Source organism: Rattus norvegicus, chromosome 7, assembly GCF_036323735.1.
Source record: "Rattus norvegicus strain BN/NHsdMcwi chromosome 7, GRCr8, whole genome shotgun sequence".
NCBI lineage: Eukaryota > Metazoa > Chordata > Mammalia > Rodentia > Muridae > Rattus > Rattus norvegicus.
This window is the reverse complement of record NC_086025.1, coordinates 118,008,618-118,026,540: the sequence shown is the minus strand read 5'-3', so window position 1 is coordinate 118,026,540 and position 17,923 is coordinate 118,008,618. Positions and strand designations below refer to the sequence as shown.

General features: G+C 49.5%; 1 protein-coding gene across 2 annotated transcripts; it reads right to left on the bottom strand.

Annotated features, from left to right (window-relative positions):
- Nucleotides 1–6,675: 6,675 nt before the first annotated feature.
- Nucleotides 6,676–17,643, bottom strand: Upk3a (uroplakin 3A). Of its 2 annotated transcripts, none has more exons than XM_039079296.1 (6): nucleotides 17,266–17,643; nucleotides 10,798–10,953; nucleotides 9,600–9,879; nucleotides 8,594–8,676; nucleotides 7,804–7,936; nucleotides 6,676–6,971 (listed from the first exon to the last, which is right to left on the bottom strand). In XM_039079296.1, exons 1-6 carry the CDS (start codon nucleotides 17,444–17,446, stop codon nucleotides 6,812–6,814), a joined length of 993 nt encoding a protein of 330 aa, XP_038935224.1. In that variant the 5' UTR covers nucleotides 17,447–17,643; the 3' UTR covers nucleotides 6,676–6,811. The 2 variants fall into 2 exon arrangements, with proteins under 2 accessions (XP_038935224.1, NP_001123979.1); NM_001130507.1 differs by lacking the exon at nucleotides 17,266–17,643 and adding an exon at nucleotides 11,672–11,751 and having other exon boundaries at nucleotides 6,678–6,971.
- Between the last annotated feature and the right edge of the window lie 280 nt (nucleotides 17,644–17,923).

Sequence of the window (17,923 nt, the reverse complement as noted above, 5' to 3'; positions counted from 1 at the left end):
GGCAACTTCAATATTACAGCTTCTTGTTTCAATGTCTGGGATCCACACATAATCTTCTTGGCTCCTCCAAAGGGCTGGCATCACTTCTCCAGCTCTGCCCTCTGTAGCACTCTAAGCTCAGGTTGATCCACTCCACTGCCGCTACTGTTCTTGGTGATCGTCTTATGGTATTGGCATCTCCAATACACTGGGATCTTCTGCTGTAACTAGGCTTCACCAATAGACTGTCATAGGTTATTTTCATGGTGCCAAGCCTTAACTTACTCCTTTGCATGACCCATTCAGTCCTGGGCTGTCAACTACAACTGAGGCTGCACCTTCACCAATGCCCTCCTATGGCCTCTCACAGTGCCAAGCCTCAGCTGTTCTCAGTGACCCCTTCATGCTTCACAACCAGCACCACCTACACATTACCAAGTCCAGCTGCAGCACAAGGTACAACCTTGGCTATGTCTGGAACACAGCTTCTTGGTGCTCTCAGAAAACATTTCCCAGAAGACTTCACCTCAGTGACGCTGGTCTCTTTTTAATCACCGCTGATGTCTTAGTTAAGAAATTTACTTATTCTTAACCATCATCAACTGTCCCAATAGTCCCTTCTATTTTTTACTCTAAAGCCAGAGACACATGGCTGGAGCTGCTGAGTTCTGCTGCTTGCAGGAACTGGAACACGGCCCCCTTGTTCTATTACATTATCACCAGCTTTCTCATTTCCAAGTCCTTCAATGCCTGAGCTTGGCTGTCCTGGACCTTGCTCTGTAGATTGACCTTGAACTCAGAGATCTGCAAGCTTGTCTCCTGGGATTAAAGGTGTGTGCTACCATGCTGGGTAGAATCTTGCCCCAAAATCCCACTCCCTTAATCTGCTATCTCCCAGGACACAGGATTCAGCTCCATTTCCCTTCCTGGTGCCCCTTTAATACTTGAACCTTACATTTTATATTTTTCCTTTCTAAGCTTGATTCACTGTTCAAAATGCTCTCCATGAGAGTTAACTAAAGAACTAAAGTCTCTGCTGGGCTTTTTTGAGTCTTCCCTTGTCAATGCAATTAATATAAATCTCTTTACTTTAGCCTCAGGTAGACTCTTCATAAAAAGCAGACACATTCTTCACCAAAATACCCCCAGAACAGTCTCTAGGTCACATACTGACATTCTTCTCCACTGAAACATATTGGGCCAGGTCTGCACAGTTCAAATCACTCACAGCAACAAAGTCCTCCATAGTCCCACTACCATGACTCATTACATCCCACTTAAAACATCCCAATGCTTTCCAAATACAACGTTCCAAAATTCATATTCTTCCAAACAAAGGCATGGTCAGGTCTATCACAGCAATACCCCATTCCCTGGTACCAACTTGTGCCTTAGTTAGGGTTTTACTGCTGTGAACAGACCAATGCCAGTCTTATAAGGACACCATTTAATTAGGGCTGGCTTACAGGTTCAGAGGTTCAGTCCATTATCAAGGTGGGAGCATGGCAGCATCCAGGCAGGCATCGTGCAGGCAGAGCTGAGAGTTCTACATCTTTATCTGAAGGCTGCTGCAGAAGACTAACTTCCAGGCATCTAGGGTGAGGGTCTTAAGCCCATGCCCACAGTGACACACCAAGTTCAACAAGGCCACACCTAATCCAACAGGGCCATACCTAATAGTCACTGGAAAACCCTGTTTCAAAATAATGAATAAAAAATTAAAAAAGAAAGAAAACCCCTCCAACAGTAACAGTAAGGTGGGCAGAGCAACAAGTAGGGTGCTAGCTGCACCTGACAGCCTCAGGTCATCCCTGAAGCCACATGGTGGAAGAAGAAAATCGACTCCTGACAGTGACTCCTGACAGTTGCCCTGACCTCCATCCCCTGCCACCCCCTGCCACAAAGTACGTAAGTGTAAAAGAGCATGTTTTACAATTTATTTTTTTCACATGCCTCCATGTTTGCCCTGCATATATGTCTGGATGAGGATGTAGGGTCCTCTAGAACTGGAGTTACAGACAGCTGTGATCTGCTGTGTGGGTGCTGGGAACTGCTCCTGGCTTCTCTGGAAGAAGAACCAGTGCAACCACTGAGGCATATCCCCAGCCCCAACCTTATTTCATATGAGGTGCAGGGTGATAAAGACATTTGACCTCTGGCCTCCATTTGTGTGTAAGTAGGCAAAGCCACCAGCTCATGCATGCGTACACTATAAGGAGGCTTTGCTCTTTTATTCTGACTAAGCTTCTGCATTTAACAGGAGCTGGGCATGGTGCTTCCCACCTGCCATTCCAGCTGCTCAGGAGGCTGAGATCAAAGGATCCTTTGAGCCCGAGTTTGATCCCAGCCTGGGAGACACAATGGGACCCTATCTGAAGGCAAATAAACCTAGCCTTGCATTAAGTAACCTACCAGCAATTTTAAGTATACAGAAGGCACTTGGGGTATAACTCAGGTAGAGTGCTTGCCTCGCATGTGCAAGATCCTGGTTTCCTTCCCAGCACTGTCAGAAGAAACAATAAAACAGAATATGGGAGGGTAGCAAAGGTTATGTATACAGATGTTCAGATGTGTACATTGGGATTTAAGATGCATCGATTGATGCATCTTGGTATCAGTGGGCATGCCGGCCGGAACTAGTCCCAAGGGCATTGCGACACAACTTAAATCTTGCCACGGCAAGGGTTGAGGAACATCTGGGAGCCATGATCCCTCTAGCTCACTCAGATAATGACAATATGAGTACAACAAACCTTCTTCCCTGAGTGAGACTTCCACATCCATTGTTCCTCCTGGGCTCTGTGGATACAGCCTAAGGAGCCTGCATGGAACGTCCCCAGTTCCCCCAACCCAAGTTGAGGTGGCATTATCACATCCCCAGTGGTCTTGGGCCTGCGCCCATCATGAATCCTGCCCCCTTTCCTGCCATCTCATGGCCACTCCGTGTGTTTTAGCCCCCATCAAATTACACTTCCACCTGGTTCCCATCTGCTCCATTCCATGCTGGGCTGTTCATTCCTCCTGCCTGGAACTACAGAACCTACACTTGCCTCAGGGGTCTCCCTGTCCCAAAGCCTCTATGGTTCAAATCTTCGTTCATGATTGATTCATGAGAACTTATGGATAGAATGGTCCATAATGTGACAGGCTACTGGGACTCAATATTGGTCTCGAGATGTAGCTGAAAGGTCTCAATCTTTGAGGTGTGTTCTTTAGAATCATATCTTGTCCCTGTTTCTCTCCCTCCCTCTCCCCACCTCAACTCTAACTTATCTCAACTCTCTCATCCCCTGAGCCATACCCACTTGCTGACCTTAAGGGTGCCTAATACTGGCAAAGTGTGTCTGCCTCATTCCTGCATATAACAGGTGTCCAGTGAATAGTGAACTAGGGGTGCTGTTGCTGGATTCCTTCCTCCCTGTATTAGTGAGGGTTCTCTAGAGTCACAGAACTTATGAATAGTCTCTATATAATAAGAAAAGTTGTTATGATGACTTACAGTCTGTAGTCTAAGTCCCCAACAACAGTCAGCTGTGAATGGGAAGTTCAAGGATTTAGTAGTTGCTCTGTCCCTCAAGGCAAGTAGATTCCAACAGATATGCTGGCAAGTAAATGCAAGCAGGCAAAGAGTGAATCTTCCTTCCTTCTTCCAATGTCCTTATGCAGGTCTCCAACAGAAGGTGTGGCCCAGATTAAAGGTGTGTACCACATCACATGCCTGGGTCTGGGCTTTTTTTTTTTTTTTTGTCCCAGGCTGACCTTGAACTCAGAGATCTCTCCTTGTTTTAGTTTTCTAGGATTCATAGCCTCTATGCCTCAAGATCTCCATGCCAAGATCCAGGTCAGAAACTTGTATCTCCCAGCCTCAAGATCTGAACCACAGGTGAGCCTTCCAATTCTGCATTGTAGTTCATTCCAGGTATAGTCAGGCTGACAACCAAGAGTAGCCATTACACTGCCCTTGCACTGTGCCGGGAGGTGGAGACACAGAAATGAATCCGATGCCTTCCCGCCTGCAGGGGCTCCTTCTTGCTTCACACCCATCAGCAGACCCTCACAGGTCTGTGCAAGACTGCCATAACAAACAGCCCCACACAGGAGTGGCTGTCGAGGGATGGAAACCTACTTCATATGGTTTGGGAAGAGAGATCAGGGTGCCTGCAGGGCTGGTTGCTGAGAGCCTCAGCTTGAATATGCCCGGCCCAGAGAGTGGTACCGTTAGGAGGTGCGGCCTTGTTGGAGGAGATGTGTCACTGTGGGCTTGGGCTTTAAGACCTTTGACCCAGCTGCCTGGAAGCCAGTCTTCTCCTGCTTGCCTTCAGATGAAGATGTGGAACTCTCAGCTCCTCCTGCACCATGGCGGCCTGGATGCTGCCATGCTCCCACCTTGATGATAATGGACTGAAACTGTGAACCTGTAAGCCAGTCCCAGTTTAAGTGTTGTCTTTATGAGAGTTGCCTTGGTCATGGTGTCTGTTCACAGCAGTAAAACCCAAACTAAGACATGGCCCTATCTCAGGAGCCTCCTCACCCCTCCCCCACAGCCCTTTTTCTCAACAGGTCTCTCCTGTAGCCCATATTGTCCTTAAACAAACTATGTTTGGTTTAAGATGATCTCGAACTCCTGATCTTCTTGCCTCCTCTTCCTGAGCTCTGGGATTACAAGCATGTGCCACCACACCAGCTCTGGGGTCCTTTATAAGAACATTGATCCCAGAGGTGGAGACTCTGCCTTCCAGACCAGACACTCTCCAAAACGCTCCCATCATAACCCACTGCGAGTCAAGACTTCGACGTAGGAGTTGAGAGTGAGGGCCACAGATGTGTGTTGTTCTGCAGTGACCTGGAAAGAAGACTCTAGTCACTGGGGCTACCACTAGTTTGTGTGTGTGTGTGTGTGTGTGTGTGTGTGTGTGTGTCTTCCTTCAGCTGTAACTTTCCAACTATAAACAACCCCAGAGCATTCCTTTCAGTGATGAGGGGTAGGCTTGGACTTGTTTTGCATAATCCAAACAGGGAAGCAACTTGGTGTGGGCCTCAGAAAAATGAGTCCTTTGAACCCAGACCCTGGTCAGGGACAGAGCCTTTATACACAGGCATGAGCACCGGCAGACTTGGTATCCTCCCTGCTTCCAGGGCATCCTGCAGCCTCTTAGGCTCACTCTGTGACAATCTCTGTCACTGACTTCTCACTTTCCTGCTGGTCTGGGGACCTAAAAGTCCCTTACATTGTTCAACTGTCATGTGTTACTTGAACTCACTAGGAGGCTGGCTCTGGAAACTAGCTGACATCCCATCCTGTTCAGATTCAAGGATGATTAGCTGGAGTCCTCCAAAGCCCTTCATCTGGGAAGAGGCTCCCCTCTAACTGTGACAGGGATGAAACAACGTGGACACAAACCATTCCAACCAGAGATACCATTGTTTATCCCAAGGTATAAAAATGCCTGAGTGGGGGGCTGGGGATTTGGCTCAGTGGTAGAGCGCTTACCTAGGAAGCGCAAGGCCCTGGGTTCGGTCCCCAGCTCCGAAAAAAAGAACCAAAAAAAAAAAAAAAATGCCTGAGTGGGAGAAGGAGGCAGAGGTCAGCCATAGAGAGAAGGGCCAGTTGGGAATTACAGTTGACTGCCTCAACTTCCCCAATCAGTTTCTGCTGGATGTTGAGAGGGCCTAATTTGATGACATCCTCTCTCACTTGGAAGGCTCACCTGATGGGGTCTTCCACCCTGCCCCGGGGCTCTCTGTGGGAAGCCCAAGGCAGCTGCTTAAAGGGCTTCCCTAGTTGGTTTCTGATGGCTGTTTTGAGTGCCTGATTTAATGTTTTACTTTCTATCTGCCTATCCATCATCTCTCTCCTATCTGTCATTTACCTATCTGGTTATCTACTATCGACCCACCATCCATCCATCTATTTACCTATATATCATCTATCTCTCTATTCTCACCTATCATCTACCTATCATTTATGTATCTACTTACCTATTTATCACCTATCATCTACATCTATCTATCTATCTATCTATCTATCTATCTAGATATCTATCTAGATATCTATCTAGATATCTATCTAGATATCCATCCATCCATCCATCCATCCAGATGGATAGATATTTATCTACCATCCCTACTTACATACCTCTTGCTATTCAGTCTTGTGCTTGAGCTTGCTATCTACCTAATAAACCCACCATTCTAATGGTTTTTTTTAAAGATTGATTTTATGTATGTGAGTACACTGTAGCTGTCCTCAGATATAACAGAAAAAGGTATGGAATCCCATTAAAGATGGTTGTGAGCCACCATGTGGTTGCTGGGAATTGAACTCAGGACCTCTAGAAGTGCAGTCAGTGCTCTTAACCACTGAGCCATCTCTCCAGCCCAAACCCACTCAATCTAAACCAAAAGCAAAGATCATTCTCCAGAAGGCATAGAACAGGGACATGAAGATGCTCTCTGGGAAAGTGGTTTAGGAAGCTAGGTCAGGGTAGCCTTGTAACAGGCCAGATCCAGCAGCACATTTAACAGATGGGGAGACTAACAGTGGGAGATCAAGACTGAGCAATACACATGTCCTCAGGCAGCTCTCACCACCATAGTTTTGAACACAGTGTCCCCACCTCCTGAGACCCAGTGTCCAACCCCTCAATGTGACGTTACCCACATATCCATCCCCTGCTTCTCCTTTCACTCTGGACATTAACACTTAAGATTTTATTTAGTGTTTTCATGACATTGAACCAAGATGTCTTATTTCACATCTGGCCCAGTCAGAGCATAAATGCATTGCTGCCAACCACAGGTCAGGGCTGATGGCTTGGGGCCAAGGATCATTTCAGTCTTGGAGCTTGCTGGAGAACACCTCCGCTCTGTCTAGGGGTGGGGCCCGGTTCACAGATGAGTAGGAAGGTTCAGAGGCCCCCAGGGTCTTGGGGACAGCCTCCTGGGTGATCTGCGAGTCGTGTGTTGTTTCTCCATCAGAACTGCCCATGTCCCTGACACGCAGAGAGAGGAGAGCCAGAATTAGGGGGCAGAGCAGACTTCGACTTCTCCAGTCGAATTCTCAGGGCCCTAATTTAGACATTGCATTGCCTCCCAGGACATAATCTCAATAAGCCAGTATTTTTGGAGCTCTTGTTGTATGCTAAGCCTCGGGAATAAGGGAAGAGAAGAGTCACCCTTCTTAAACTTATATAGACAGTGTCACATCTTGAGCTGGAGAATTGGAGGCCATTGTTCTAAGTCCTCAGAGTGCCCTGATCATCAGGGGAGACAGATCAAATTCAAGAATAATCATTCAGAGAGGACAAGTCCAGGAGGAAGGCTTCCTGGAGGGGGAGGCAGATACTCTGATCCTGAAAGAGGATCATGGGATGAAATTCGAAGACTCTGCCCTGAATGTTACAATTGCCTTCATTTTCCATATGGGAAACGAGAACCTGGGCACCTTGTTAAGATCACACAACTCCAACCCAGCTAAAGCTCATCTCCTTCGTGGGGTGTTAGGACTGAATCCAGAGCCTCCTACATAGTAGGCAAGTGCCATACCACTGAGCTACACTCCCAGCCCGAGAACTGAGGTCTGAATGGGCCCACTGCCCACAAACTGGGATGCACTTGAGTCCTTCCCTCTCCTGGGCCCCTCCCGTGCCAGCTGAAGGACATGACCCTGAGATACCAAGGCTCTGCTTGCTCTCACCAGCACCATGGCAAGCAGCCCCTTGCTTTTACTCCCTGTCCTGTCTAAGAGGATCCGGCTGCTAAGTCTTTCCAGGGAGGGTGCCACCCTGTCTCCAGGCTCCTGCCCTCCCAGCTGGCAGAACTCACACAAAGCTGAGGATGATGGCTCCAGCGAAACCCACAAGCAGGAAGAAGGGCAAGGAGCCCAGAATGGATGTAATGACAATCATGCCTCCGCTCCGACGGCCCGGCCACGTGTCGATGGCCAAGTAGGGAGAGGCTGCAGAGGATGACAGCCCATTCAATCCCCCAGGAAATGCACCACCCTGTGTCTTCTCTCAGTGACAGACAAGGTAACCCCCTGCCTTGGCTGCCGGAATCCAGGGTGACCCAGGGGCCCCAGGGCAGTAATTGCTTTCCCTAGGCTTTGGCCCAGTGGCCCCTCCGCTTCTCATGCCTTCCCGAAGTCTGAGTGTTTCTGGTATCTTCCCCTTTTTGCATAAGGTGAGGTATTTGTCACTTCTGGTGACGTGGATGGCATGCACAGTCTAAACAAGATAAAGCTGGGCATGCAGCTCTCCAGAGGAGAGGTGGCTCTCCATTTTTCTGGTTATTGTCGCCCTTGGAAACAATGGGCAAGTCCTACAGTGAGCAAGTGATTTGTGGCACTACCAATGCAGATCCTTAGAGACCTGCCTATACTGAGTTCAACCCCACTCTGGTGCCCCAGGTCTAAGCAGTCCCATATGCACACTCTCCCCAGAGGCCAGGCCTTTAGGATGGAGTCCAGGAGGGCTGGCCCTGCTGCTGCTGTTAGGGAATCCCACCAGGTTAGTCAGGCATGGAGATGGAGGTACCCCCCGATCTGTGAGGGACATAGGCCAGGCTTAGAGCCAGAACTCAGTTCTAAGGATCTCACCCTCCACCACACACTTACGCCGGTTGGTCCGGATGGGATCCGACCATAGTGTCTGGTCCTGCACCAAGCCTGTGGACGTGTTGACCAGGACATACTTGAACCTGGAAGAAGATGGAGTAAGGGTGACTTTCGTCTAACCTGTGCACCCAGCCACAGGAAACAGAAGGGAGGAGGACCATGGAGGAGCACACAGGAAGTCTTCCAGGAGACAGCCACTGCGTGAGGTCAGGACAACAGAAGAATGCTGGACTTGACCACATATCCCCTGGCTTCTCCTCCTGCTTGGCTGCACCTGCTCTGGGAAGCCTTCATGGTTGGGGCTGTTGCTCAGCCTTCCTCTGGGGGCACCCACTTTTATTTTATGCACCTGTAACACCCCTGCTGGGTGATAATCCACAGATCCTCCTGGAAGCTCTGGTCCTTGGGGGTCACAAAGAGAATTAGAAAACCAGCCCGATAGCATCCATCACCAGCACCAGTTCCCTTGGATGAGGGATGCTTTAGGTGCAAGAATCCACAAACAAGGGCTGCTAATCGGAAGAGAGGACCCAGAGACAATAAGCTCCATAGCCCACTTAGGTCCCAGTCTAGACAGTGGACTGGACAGTCTGAGGACCAGTTCATCTACAGCCTATAGTTTAGTGACCCTTAAAATTAAATCCCCCTTCGGGAACTGTTCCTGTAGCTCAGTGGAAGGGCACATGTTCAGCATGTGGGAGGCCATGGTGCACATAAGGCTTTAATCCAGGCAGCACCTCGGGTGAAACCTAGCCTGGGTTACATGAAAGCCTGCCTCAAAGCAAAAGAGGGTGTGGGGAAGAGAAAGGGAAGGAGGGAGGGAGGAAAGAGGAAAGGGAAGACAGGATTCAAAATGTTTGCAGAGTAAGGTGCCTAGGAGGGCCCTGTTGGGTCTCTGGTACCTGCTGCAAACAAGGAAGCCCATCCTCCCTGATCCCTGAGCAAAAGCTCTGAGAAGTGTGGCTTCCCCCATTTTGGGTCTCCTGACACAGCTACTGACACCCACCTGTACTCAGTGGCTGCTGTCAGGGGTGGGTTGCAGAGGCCCTGGAAGTTGGGGTCCCAAAAACAGGTCCCGTTGTTGCCCACCCTGACTAGATATGCATTCAGGATCTCTGAGGCCTGGGTCACATCTCCAACAGCATCCAGGCTGGGCAAGTCACCACAAGGGGTCAGGTCAAAGGCCACAGCTTTATAGGGGCCGGACCTCCCACCCTGGGTTTGCCGGAACGTGGTGCTCAGCGGAGCGCCAGTGCTGTCCTGCACAGACACATTCCAGGAGATAGCTGTAGAGACAATACAGGAAGTCAGGACCCTGGTCACTCCAACTCAGCAGCTAACACTCACTCAAACACCTGAGTCCAAATCTGTCCAGGTTGGTGCTGGGCACTAGGGTGATTGGCAGGTGCTCAGCGGTAACAGTGCAGCTGGACCGGGAGCGCCTCACTGTGAGGTCCTGGATCCATCTCTCACTCACTGTCTCGCAGTGTCCCTCCAACTCAACAAACCGCTGCCCCCTGTAGCTGGCGGCCCTGCATCCTTCCCCCACAAAATGGGAAAGACTGCAGTAACACTTAGATGGGTTTGGCTGGACCCATATTGGGTCTCACGGTTTTGCTTTACTTCCTGTGTGACCTTGGACCAACCACTTGACATCTCTGGGCCCTGGACTTCCGGGAAATAGAAAATACCCCAGATTGGGTGCATGTAGGCTGTAATAGAGGCCCGTGGACAGGATGGAATGCTGGGAACACTAAAAGGCTGTTACTGGGTAGTTGGTCCCCAAACCCAGGAGCTCGTACCAAAGGGTTTTGGTTTGGGTCTCAGGGAGCAATCCTGAGGAAAAAAGACCTAGGCTCAAAGGCCAGTGAGATCAGAATGTAGCTGTCAGAGCCCCAGAAAGGGACCCCACCCTGTCTTCATCCCTTACTCCACCATAAAACCCTGCATACTGCTTACAGACAGTGGCTCTAAAGTGGGCAAGGCAGCTGGTACTAGGCAGGTACTCGGAAACTGGTGTGGCTCGCTCTCACCAACCTGTCAAGGGCAGTCTGGGGCCACAGCCACAGTGGAGTCAGCATGTGTGTGAGCAGTGATGAGCAAGGACATCCGAGACCTTCACAGGTGTGCAATATCCCACCCCCACCCCTTCCTCCTCCCTCTAGACTGTCAAGGGCCCTTTTGGAGGGAAGCAGGTTCCTTACCTGAGTCTACCATGGCATAGAGGTAAACCTCATAAGCACCACTGAGCGGCTCTGAGCTATCGAACATGCACAGAGGCTTCTCCAAGGCCACGGTGGTGAGGGTAGGGTTGTTGGTGGCAAAGGTCACACTGGCCAATTGGGGCTGGAGGTTCACAGCTGAGGAGGCAATGAGGGTGGGAGCTGACGTCTAGGCATGGGAGTCATTGAGTTCTTGCTGCAGGTCCAACACTGGGTTTGGTCCTCCCAATGGGCCATCCCATGAACTTCTCTCGGAGATAACCAGTGCTGGTCATCCTGGGCAGACACATGCCTACACCACCCCAGAGTCAGACAGCTGCTGCTCTCTATCTGTCTCTAGAAGGTCTCTCTGCCGCCCCCCCCCCTCCACGGGCCCTTCCCCCCTCCCCAAGTTCTTCTTTTGAAAGGTCTACCCTAACAAGCAAACCTCATCCGTTTTCCTTTCTCTCGGACCCTTTGCAGCTCTCCATTAGCTTCCATTAGTTTTCCTAGTCTCTCAGGAAAGACAGTGAGGTCCCGAAGTTCAGGGCTTTTCCTTGTCAGCTTCAACCCTTTCAGGCTTCCCCTCACTACCTGCCTCAGTCCCGGGATGAGCCATCATCATCCTACTCCAGGAACTTGCCGTTCTGGTAACACCCATCACAAGGTTGAGGCAAGCCCAGAGGTGGACGCTGGTATTCCCATCAGTTTCTATGACTACAGATGCTAATATCTGTGTCCCTAGTGCAGGAGCCTTTGGGGGACACACACACACACACCCCAAATTAGATTCCCAGTGCCACTCCCACTCTCCTGAGTGTCACCACTCCCCTCAGGCCTCCCTGGACACGACCCGGTGTTTTTGTCCCCGGCTTACTCCAGCCACACCGCAGGCATCCGAGGGCCAGCAGGGCCCAGAGCAGGAGCATCGCCCGAGATGAGCCTCTACAGAGCAAACAGCCTGCGAGCGAGCGTGCAGCGAGCGTGCACCTGGTCCCTGCTGCTCGGCTCACCTGCCACCAGCAAGGGCATGCCCCGCCCCTCTCGAGTGGACCAATCCGAAGCCTCTCCTTGAGATATTTGCATACAGACCAGTCCTAGGCTCCTTCCACCGGTGCTAAAGGACTAAAGCTCCGGTCCTTCTCTGGGTCTTCTGCAAAGTTCCTAAGGTGTGCTGAAACTCAGCTAAGGCTTTCACAGTGTTGTCTGAGCCAACCCAATCTTCGGAACCTCAATTCTATACTGTAGAGATGCTAATTCCCACAAGCACGAGCCCATCCTATGTGCCAGATGCTGATAACATTAACAATCATGGAAAAATGAAGTCCTGGATGCTGGCTCTCTCTGTTCACAGGCTGTGCAAGACAGAGGCCCAGGGAGGCAGAGGGAGAAGGAGCCCCTTCCTGAGAGGCAGTGGACAGTAGTGACGGTGGGCTGGAGTGCAGCTCAGTGGTAGATGCTTGCCTAGGCCAAGTAAGACCCTGGCATCTGAGGGCAAAACTAAAGGGGAGGGGTGGAATAGAAGGAAGCCTGCTCTTTGGTCCTGTACCTCTTCAGCTGATGGCTCCTTCAAGATGAAACTCTATCCAGCCACTGCTGTCAGAACTCTTTGAAGTAGATCATGAATGCAAATTTCACTGGTACTATGAGAAACACACGGTCCTAGAAATAGGGCTGATGCCCCGAGTATGCTCCGGGTAAAAAGTGGAAAGGTCATGGGTCCCCCAGTCAGTGGTGGGAATAGCAAACAAAGTTTTCCCATGAAGCAAGGTGTCTTGACCCACAGCAGAACTCCCTGCTGTTGAGTAAAGGGCATACGTATCTGTTATGGCCAACGAGAATGAGGGAGGGGAATCGTAAATTCACAGATGCTTTGTGGAAAGATGTCAGTCTGAATGTTCTAACTTGATTACAGAGAGAGAGAGAGAGAGAGAGAGAGAGAAGAGAGAAGAGAGAAGAGAGAAGAGAGACAGAGGGGATATTTTTAGATTGCCAGATACTATGGTGCTTCTGCTGCTAGGAACCAAAGAGCTAGCAAAAATGTGCCAACTTTTGATCTCTCTAAAGAAGACGATGCCTGCTATCATGTTGTCAGGAAGCCCTTAAATGCACCCAAGGCTCTGCGTCTTATCACTCCATGTATCCTGCAACACAAACGCCGACGTATTGTGCTGAAGAAGTGACACGCTAAAAGAAAACAAGGGGGAGGCTGCAGAATGTGCCAAGAGAATGAAGGAAGCCAAAGGAAAAAAATTCCAGGAACAAATCGCCAAAAGATGTAGGCCGTCCTCGCTGAGAGCATCTGCTTCTAAGTCTCAGTCCAGTCAAATGTAAGTCTTTAAGAGTAACAGATAAATGATCAGACCTTGGAAAAATGGAAAGAAAAGTGATGGGGTCCTCACCTAAATTAACCAGTTCTTCCCAGTGTCAGGAGTCTGTGCACCTGTCCAAAGGCATCTGAAGTCAATTTTATAGGTAAGACATAGGATGAAGAAGCATGGGCGGGGGACCAGTAAATCAACAAAGTGGGGAACAGATACCATGATCATCTGTGTGAAAACTGGATCTGGGTGAATTTGCAACCAGCTGTCACCCTTCTTAGAGAAGACCCTAAGAACACAGGTCCTGAGATAGATCCCGGGATTTCCCGAGGTAAGTTGTTGGTAGTGGGGGCGGGGGGCTGTCCTGTGGTATCGGAGCACTGAAGATGTGCTCACCAGAGAATGAGGAAGATTTGGAAGGCAGAAAGAACTCTATGGAGCAGAACAGGACAAGGAAGATGGGCCAGCTTGTAAAACTCTTGCCTTGTAAGCACAGGACCTGAGTTCAAATCCCCAGCACCCACGTAAAAAGCCAGGCACAGTGGCACACCTAGAATCCAAGGCTGGGGAGGCAGAGACAGTAGGGTCCCTAGGATTTTCTGACTCAGTCTCAAGAAATATGGTATAAAGAGGAAGACGCCTGATGTTGACCTCTTGCCTGCACATGCAAACATACATGTACATGCTTAGAACATACATGTACATGCACAGATAAATAAGCAAAATGATGTGGTTTTTGTTTTGGTTTTTTTTGGGGGGGGGGTTGTTGTTATTGTTGTTTTTGGTTTTTTACTTTTTTCTTGCCACTTAAAGAGCCTTGCTGTACCACTCCAACCCTCCAACACTCACCCCAGCAGAGAACAAAGTTCAAATGCTTACATTCTGAAACCCACTTCCTGTCAATGATCCCCTGTCCCCTTAAAGAGGGGCTAACTCCAGCCCAGGGAAGGGAAAGGCAGGTGGAGCAGGGCTTTTGCAATCAATTAAAGAATGGTGAACATCTGTCAAAGTAGCCAGTCTGGACCGGCTGGAAGAGGTGCCCAGCACCCGATCTGGGGAACTTTGAGCACAAAATAAACAAAGGCGGTACATATTTTACATTTCGCCTATTTGATAAAATGCAGGTCTGTGAGTCAATACTGATTCTGTGCAGAGATGTAGAGATACTAGCTTGAGGCAGTGACCTAGCTGGGTGTCACCAGACAGACAGACTGCAGTGCTTCCTGGACTCACAGCAGCAAGGACACGAAGGCACCTATGCAGTGTCCTGCCAGCAGCGTTTAACCTGGTTCTACTTGTCAGGAAGCAAACAGACAGACAGATTCAAACTGGGGGCCTGTCTGCCAAACAACAGGCCACACTACTTCGAAAGTATCTGTGTCCCAAAAGACACAGGCCAAAGCCAAGACAGAGCGGAGAACTGAGGCTGACTGGGGAAGACTGAGGACACGTAGCCCCCTACACACACAATAAACTTCTGGTTTATTCATCTAAAAACAAGCAGCCGGCCCAGGCACAGTGGCACATGCCTGCAGTTCCAGCACGTGGAAGGAGAAATCAGGAGAAGCTCAAGCTTGAGGCCAGCCTGAGCTACCTGAGTCTCCACATCCAAAGGCTGGGGCTGTAGGTCACTGGTAGAGCACTTGCCTAGCATCCATAAGGTCCCATTTCTGCCTCTGGTACCACACAGATGCACACACTGGTGCACACACAGATGCACGTTCACGCATGTGCGCGCACACGCACACACACACACACACACACACACACGCACACACACAGCAATGCACAGTGTACACTGTTATAATCACCGTAACAAGGAAAGTCCTCAGCATGTGATGCATATTACAGAGCAAGAGCGCATAGAACTTAAATTTCTGGGCCGCTGAGATGGCTCCAGCAGTGGGGAAAGATACTTGCTTCTAAGCCTGATAACCCAGAGTCTTTTTTGTTATCATTGTGTTTTGTTTGGTTTTATTTTTTCCAGACTGGGTTTCTCTGTGTAGTGCTGGCTGTCCTAGAACTTGCTCTGTATTCCAGGCTGGCCTTGAACTCAAAATCCTCTTGCCTCTGCCTCCCAAGTGCTGGAAATGAAGGTGTGTGTTATCACTGCTTAGCCAGATGCCAATATTCTAAAAGGGCTTCTGTCCTTCACTTTGACTGTAGGACCATTGGGACAATGGACCCCAAGAAATTGGAATTCCCCCAGGAGTCTCATGCTGAGAGAAGAGAACTCCTATTGTCTGGGCTGACCAGAGGTCACACTTCTCTCCAGGACAGAAGCTTCTAACTTGTCAGCCTACCTTACAGAGGTGACAGCAATAGACCAATGAATGGTGTGTGGGACCTTGACCCAGACTACTTATATCTGCGTAGCGTTGGCCTTAAACTCTAACCTTACTTTAAGACCCCTAAGATGAACCTGGGGCCACTGAATCTCTTTGTCCCTCTTTCCACTGCAGTCATGTTGAAAAAAATATGGGTTTTTTCTTTTGATATTAATTTGGCAGGTTTAAATGCCTTATGAATGACAGATGCTTGAATCTGACTTGTTGGGGCACAGTCTCTGTCTCCAAATCTACCTAGAAGCAGGCAAGTGATGTGAACCAGGCTGCCCTCGAACCCAGAGGGATCCACCGGCTTCTGCCTCCAGAGTGCTGGAATTGAAGGCACGAGTGACTAAAGGTGTGTGCCACCATGCCTGGCGTGGAAAACGACTTTTCTTTATTCTTGTAAAGATGTTCAATTTTTATAGCGTTGGTGTGGTTATGCGAAAGGCCACACATGTTGGCGGACAAGGGTGAAGTGTCCTGAGTCAGACCCGATGGGAGAGAGGATAAAGGAAGTGTAGAGCATTGTGTCAACAGTTGTAAATGGAGAAGACTTTGCACACTGCTGTTCTTGCAGCATTCCTTCAGGCTTGACATTTTCAGTGTCACAATGTTATGGGGGGAAGGGCTGGGCGCGCAGCTCAGTGGCAGAGCATTTGCCTAGCGTGTGAGACTCGGGGTTCACTCCCAGCAATTAAAAAAGGGGAGGGGTTGGGGAATGTCCTGTGCTCTCCCTTCTCTGGGGCTCAGTTCCCCTCTGTGAATGGGATGGGGTTGGACACCCCTGAGCTCCGACCTACAGGGTAGATAGTTTTCCCTGGACACCTAGAAAGTACCCAGTTTCCGGCGCTCCAGAGCGGGGATGGGGTTTCCTACAGGAGTTTTTAGGGGCCGACATTTCTGGCTTTGTGGTTGTTTGTGCACCTGGGCTCTTTCGGGTCCCCGGGGTTGATCTCACTGGTGAGAGGGAAAGCGCTTGTAACCCCCTGGATTCTCTAGGCCCTGCTGTTTCCTATGAGAAAACCAAACAGAACATCTTCTCAACAGCCCCCTTCGCCCAAATAAGGAGCGAGCTTTGGGGGGAAATGTTTAAATAATAATCCACAAAGGCTCGAGCATGCTCAGCAAAATAAATAAAGCAAACACTCCCCGGGTCTGAAATCAGGTCTCCTCCTTAAACCCTCCGGCTTTGGTGCTTGGCTGGGAGATTCAGCAAGTTCACTTGGGGGTCACCAGTGCGTGAGAGACTGATGAAAAGAGGATCCCTAGCCAAGTGCCGCTTAATGCCAGAGGGCCACAAAGTCAGAAAGAACCAGCCTCGATAACCCCCAAGCCCTTTCGTAACCACGCCCCTGTGTAAAAGGTTCAGGACCTTTCTGTAAAACAGTAATATCTTGGGTTTTGGGTTTTGGCTTTTGGGTTTTTGCTGTGTTTTGGTTGTTTTATTCCTAATTTGAGATCATCTCACTACGTAACCCTGGCTGTCCTGGAACTCTGATGCTGCCTCTGCCTCTTGAGTTCTTTGCATCCTGAGTCCTGGGGTAAAAGGTGTGGTCACTGTCACCCAGACCAGGCTTTTTTTTTTTTTTTTTTTTGGCTAGGCTTTTGTTTTTTCTGACAAATCCCAGGTCTCACAAGGCCTCAAACTCTGTCTGTAATGAAAGATGACCTTGAACTTCTGACAACTCACTTACTTAGCAGCTCGACTTAAATCTGGCAGGAGGTGGAGACCAGAGGATCACAAGTTCAGCCTGGTTTTCCCATTTTAACCAAAAACTCCAAGTTGTTGAACTTCACTCCTCTCAATCTGAATTACGTACCAGGATGCAGATGGCGGACTTCCTGAACCCGGGCCTCCAGAATCAGTCTGAGGGGAGCAGCAAGTTCAGTGCTGAGAAAGGTTTTAAGCCCAGCCCAGCCGTGAGCAGCCTCATTTGAGTTCATCGTGGTTAGTTTGTGGCATGGAAATGTTTGCCCCTGGACTGGTTCTCCAATAACCATAAAGACCTGCCTTGTGGGTTTTCCACGGTAGGGAGGCTGCGGTGGTGTTGTGCAATGCTGGCTTTCCGGGTTGCTCTCACCCTGGGCACATGGACGCTGTGGGACTTTGCCACCCTAAGACAACAAGAAGACACCTTGGGAAACAGGGATCCTCACTTCACACTAAGTGTACAGGACACTCAGAGTAGGGAAATCAAAAGGGCAGAAACAGCTGGTGGGTCCATTTGAAGTGAAACTTGTTTATACTCCTAATACCTTTCCCCTTGAATTCCTCACTGACTGAGCTCTTCCGGGAGATACAATCTTTCCAGTGTGTAGCATTACCTTCTCCCCAGAGGCCCCGTCCTATCAGTTCAGGACACAAAGCCTAATCTAGTGCATATCCTGGGGCTCAAAATTCCCTTTTTCTTATCATGGGCTCAGTTACAGAGCCCGCTGTCTTCTGCTTTGAACCCTAAGATAAACAGAGCATCTACA

Excerpts from the sequence above, each read along its gene's own strand:
- Upk3a (XM_039079296.1), bottom strand. The coding sequence starts at position 17,446 with ATGGTTATTGGAGAACCAGTCCAGGGGCAAACATTTCCATGCCACAAA. Across the intron at positions 10,954-17,265 it reads AGTCCGCCATCTGCATCCTG|CTGTGAACCTCCAGCCCCAA; the intron begins GTACGTAATTCA and ends TTGCCTCCTCAG. Across the intron at positions 8,677-9,599 it reads ACAGCAGCCACTGAGTACAG|GTTCAAGTATGTCCTGGTCA; the intron begins GTGGGTGTCAGT and ends ATCTTCTTCCAG.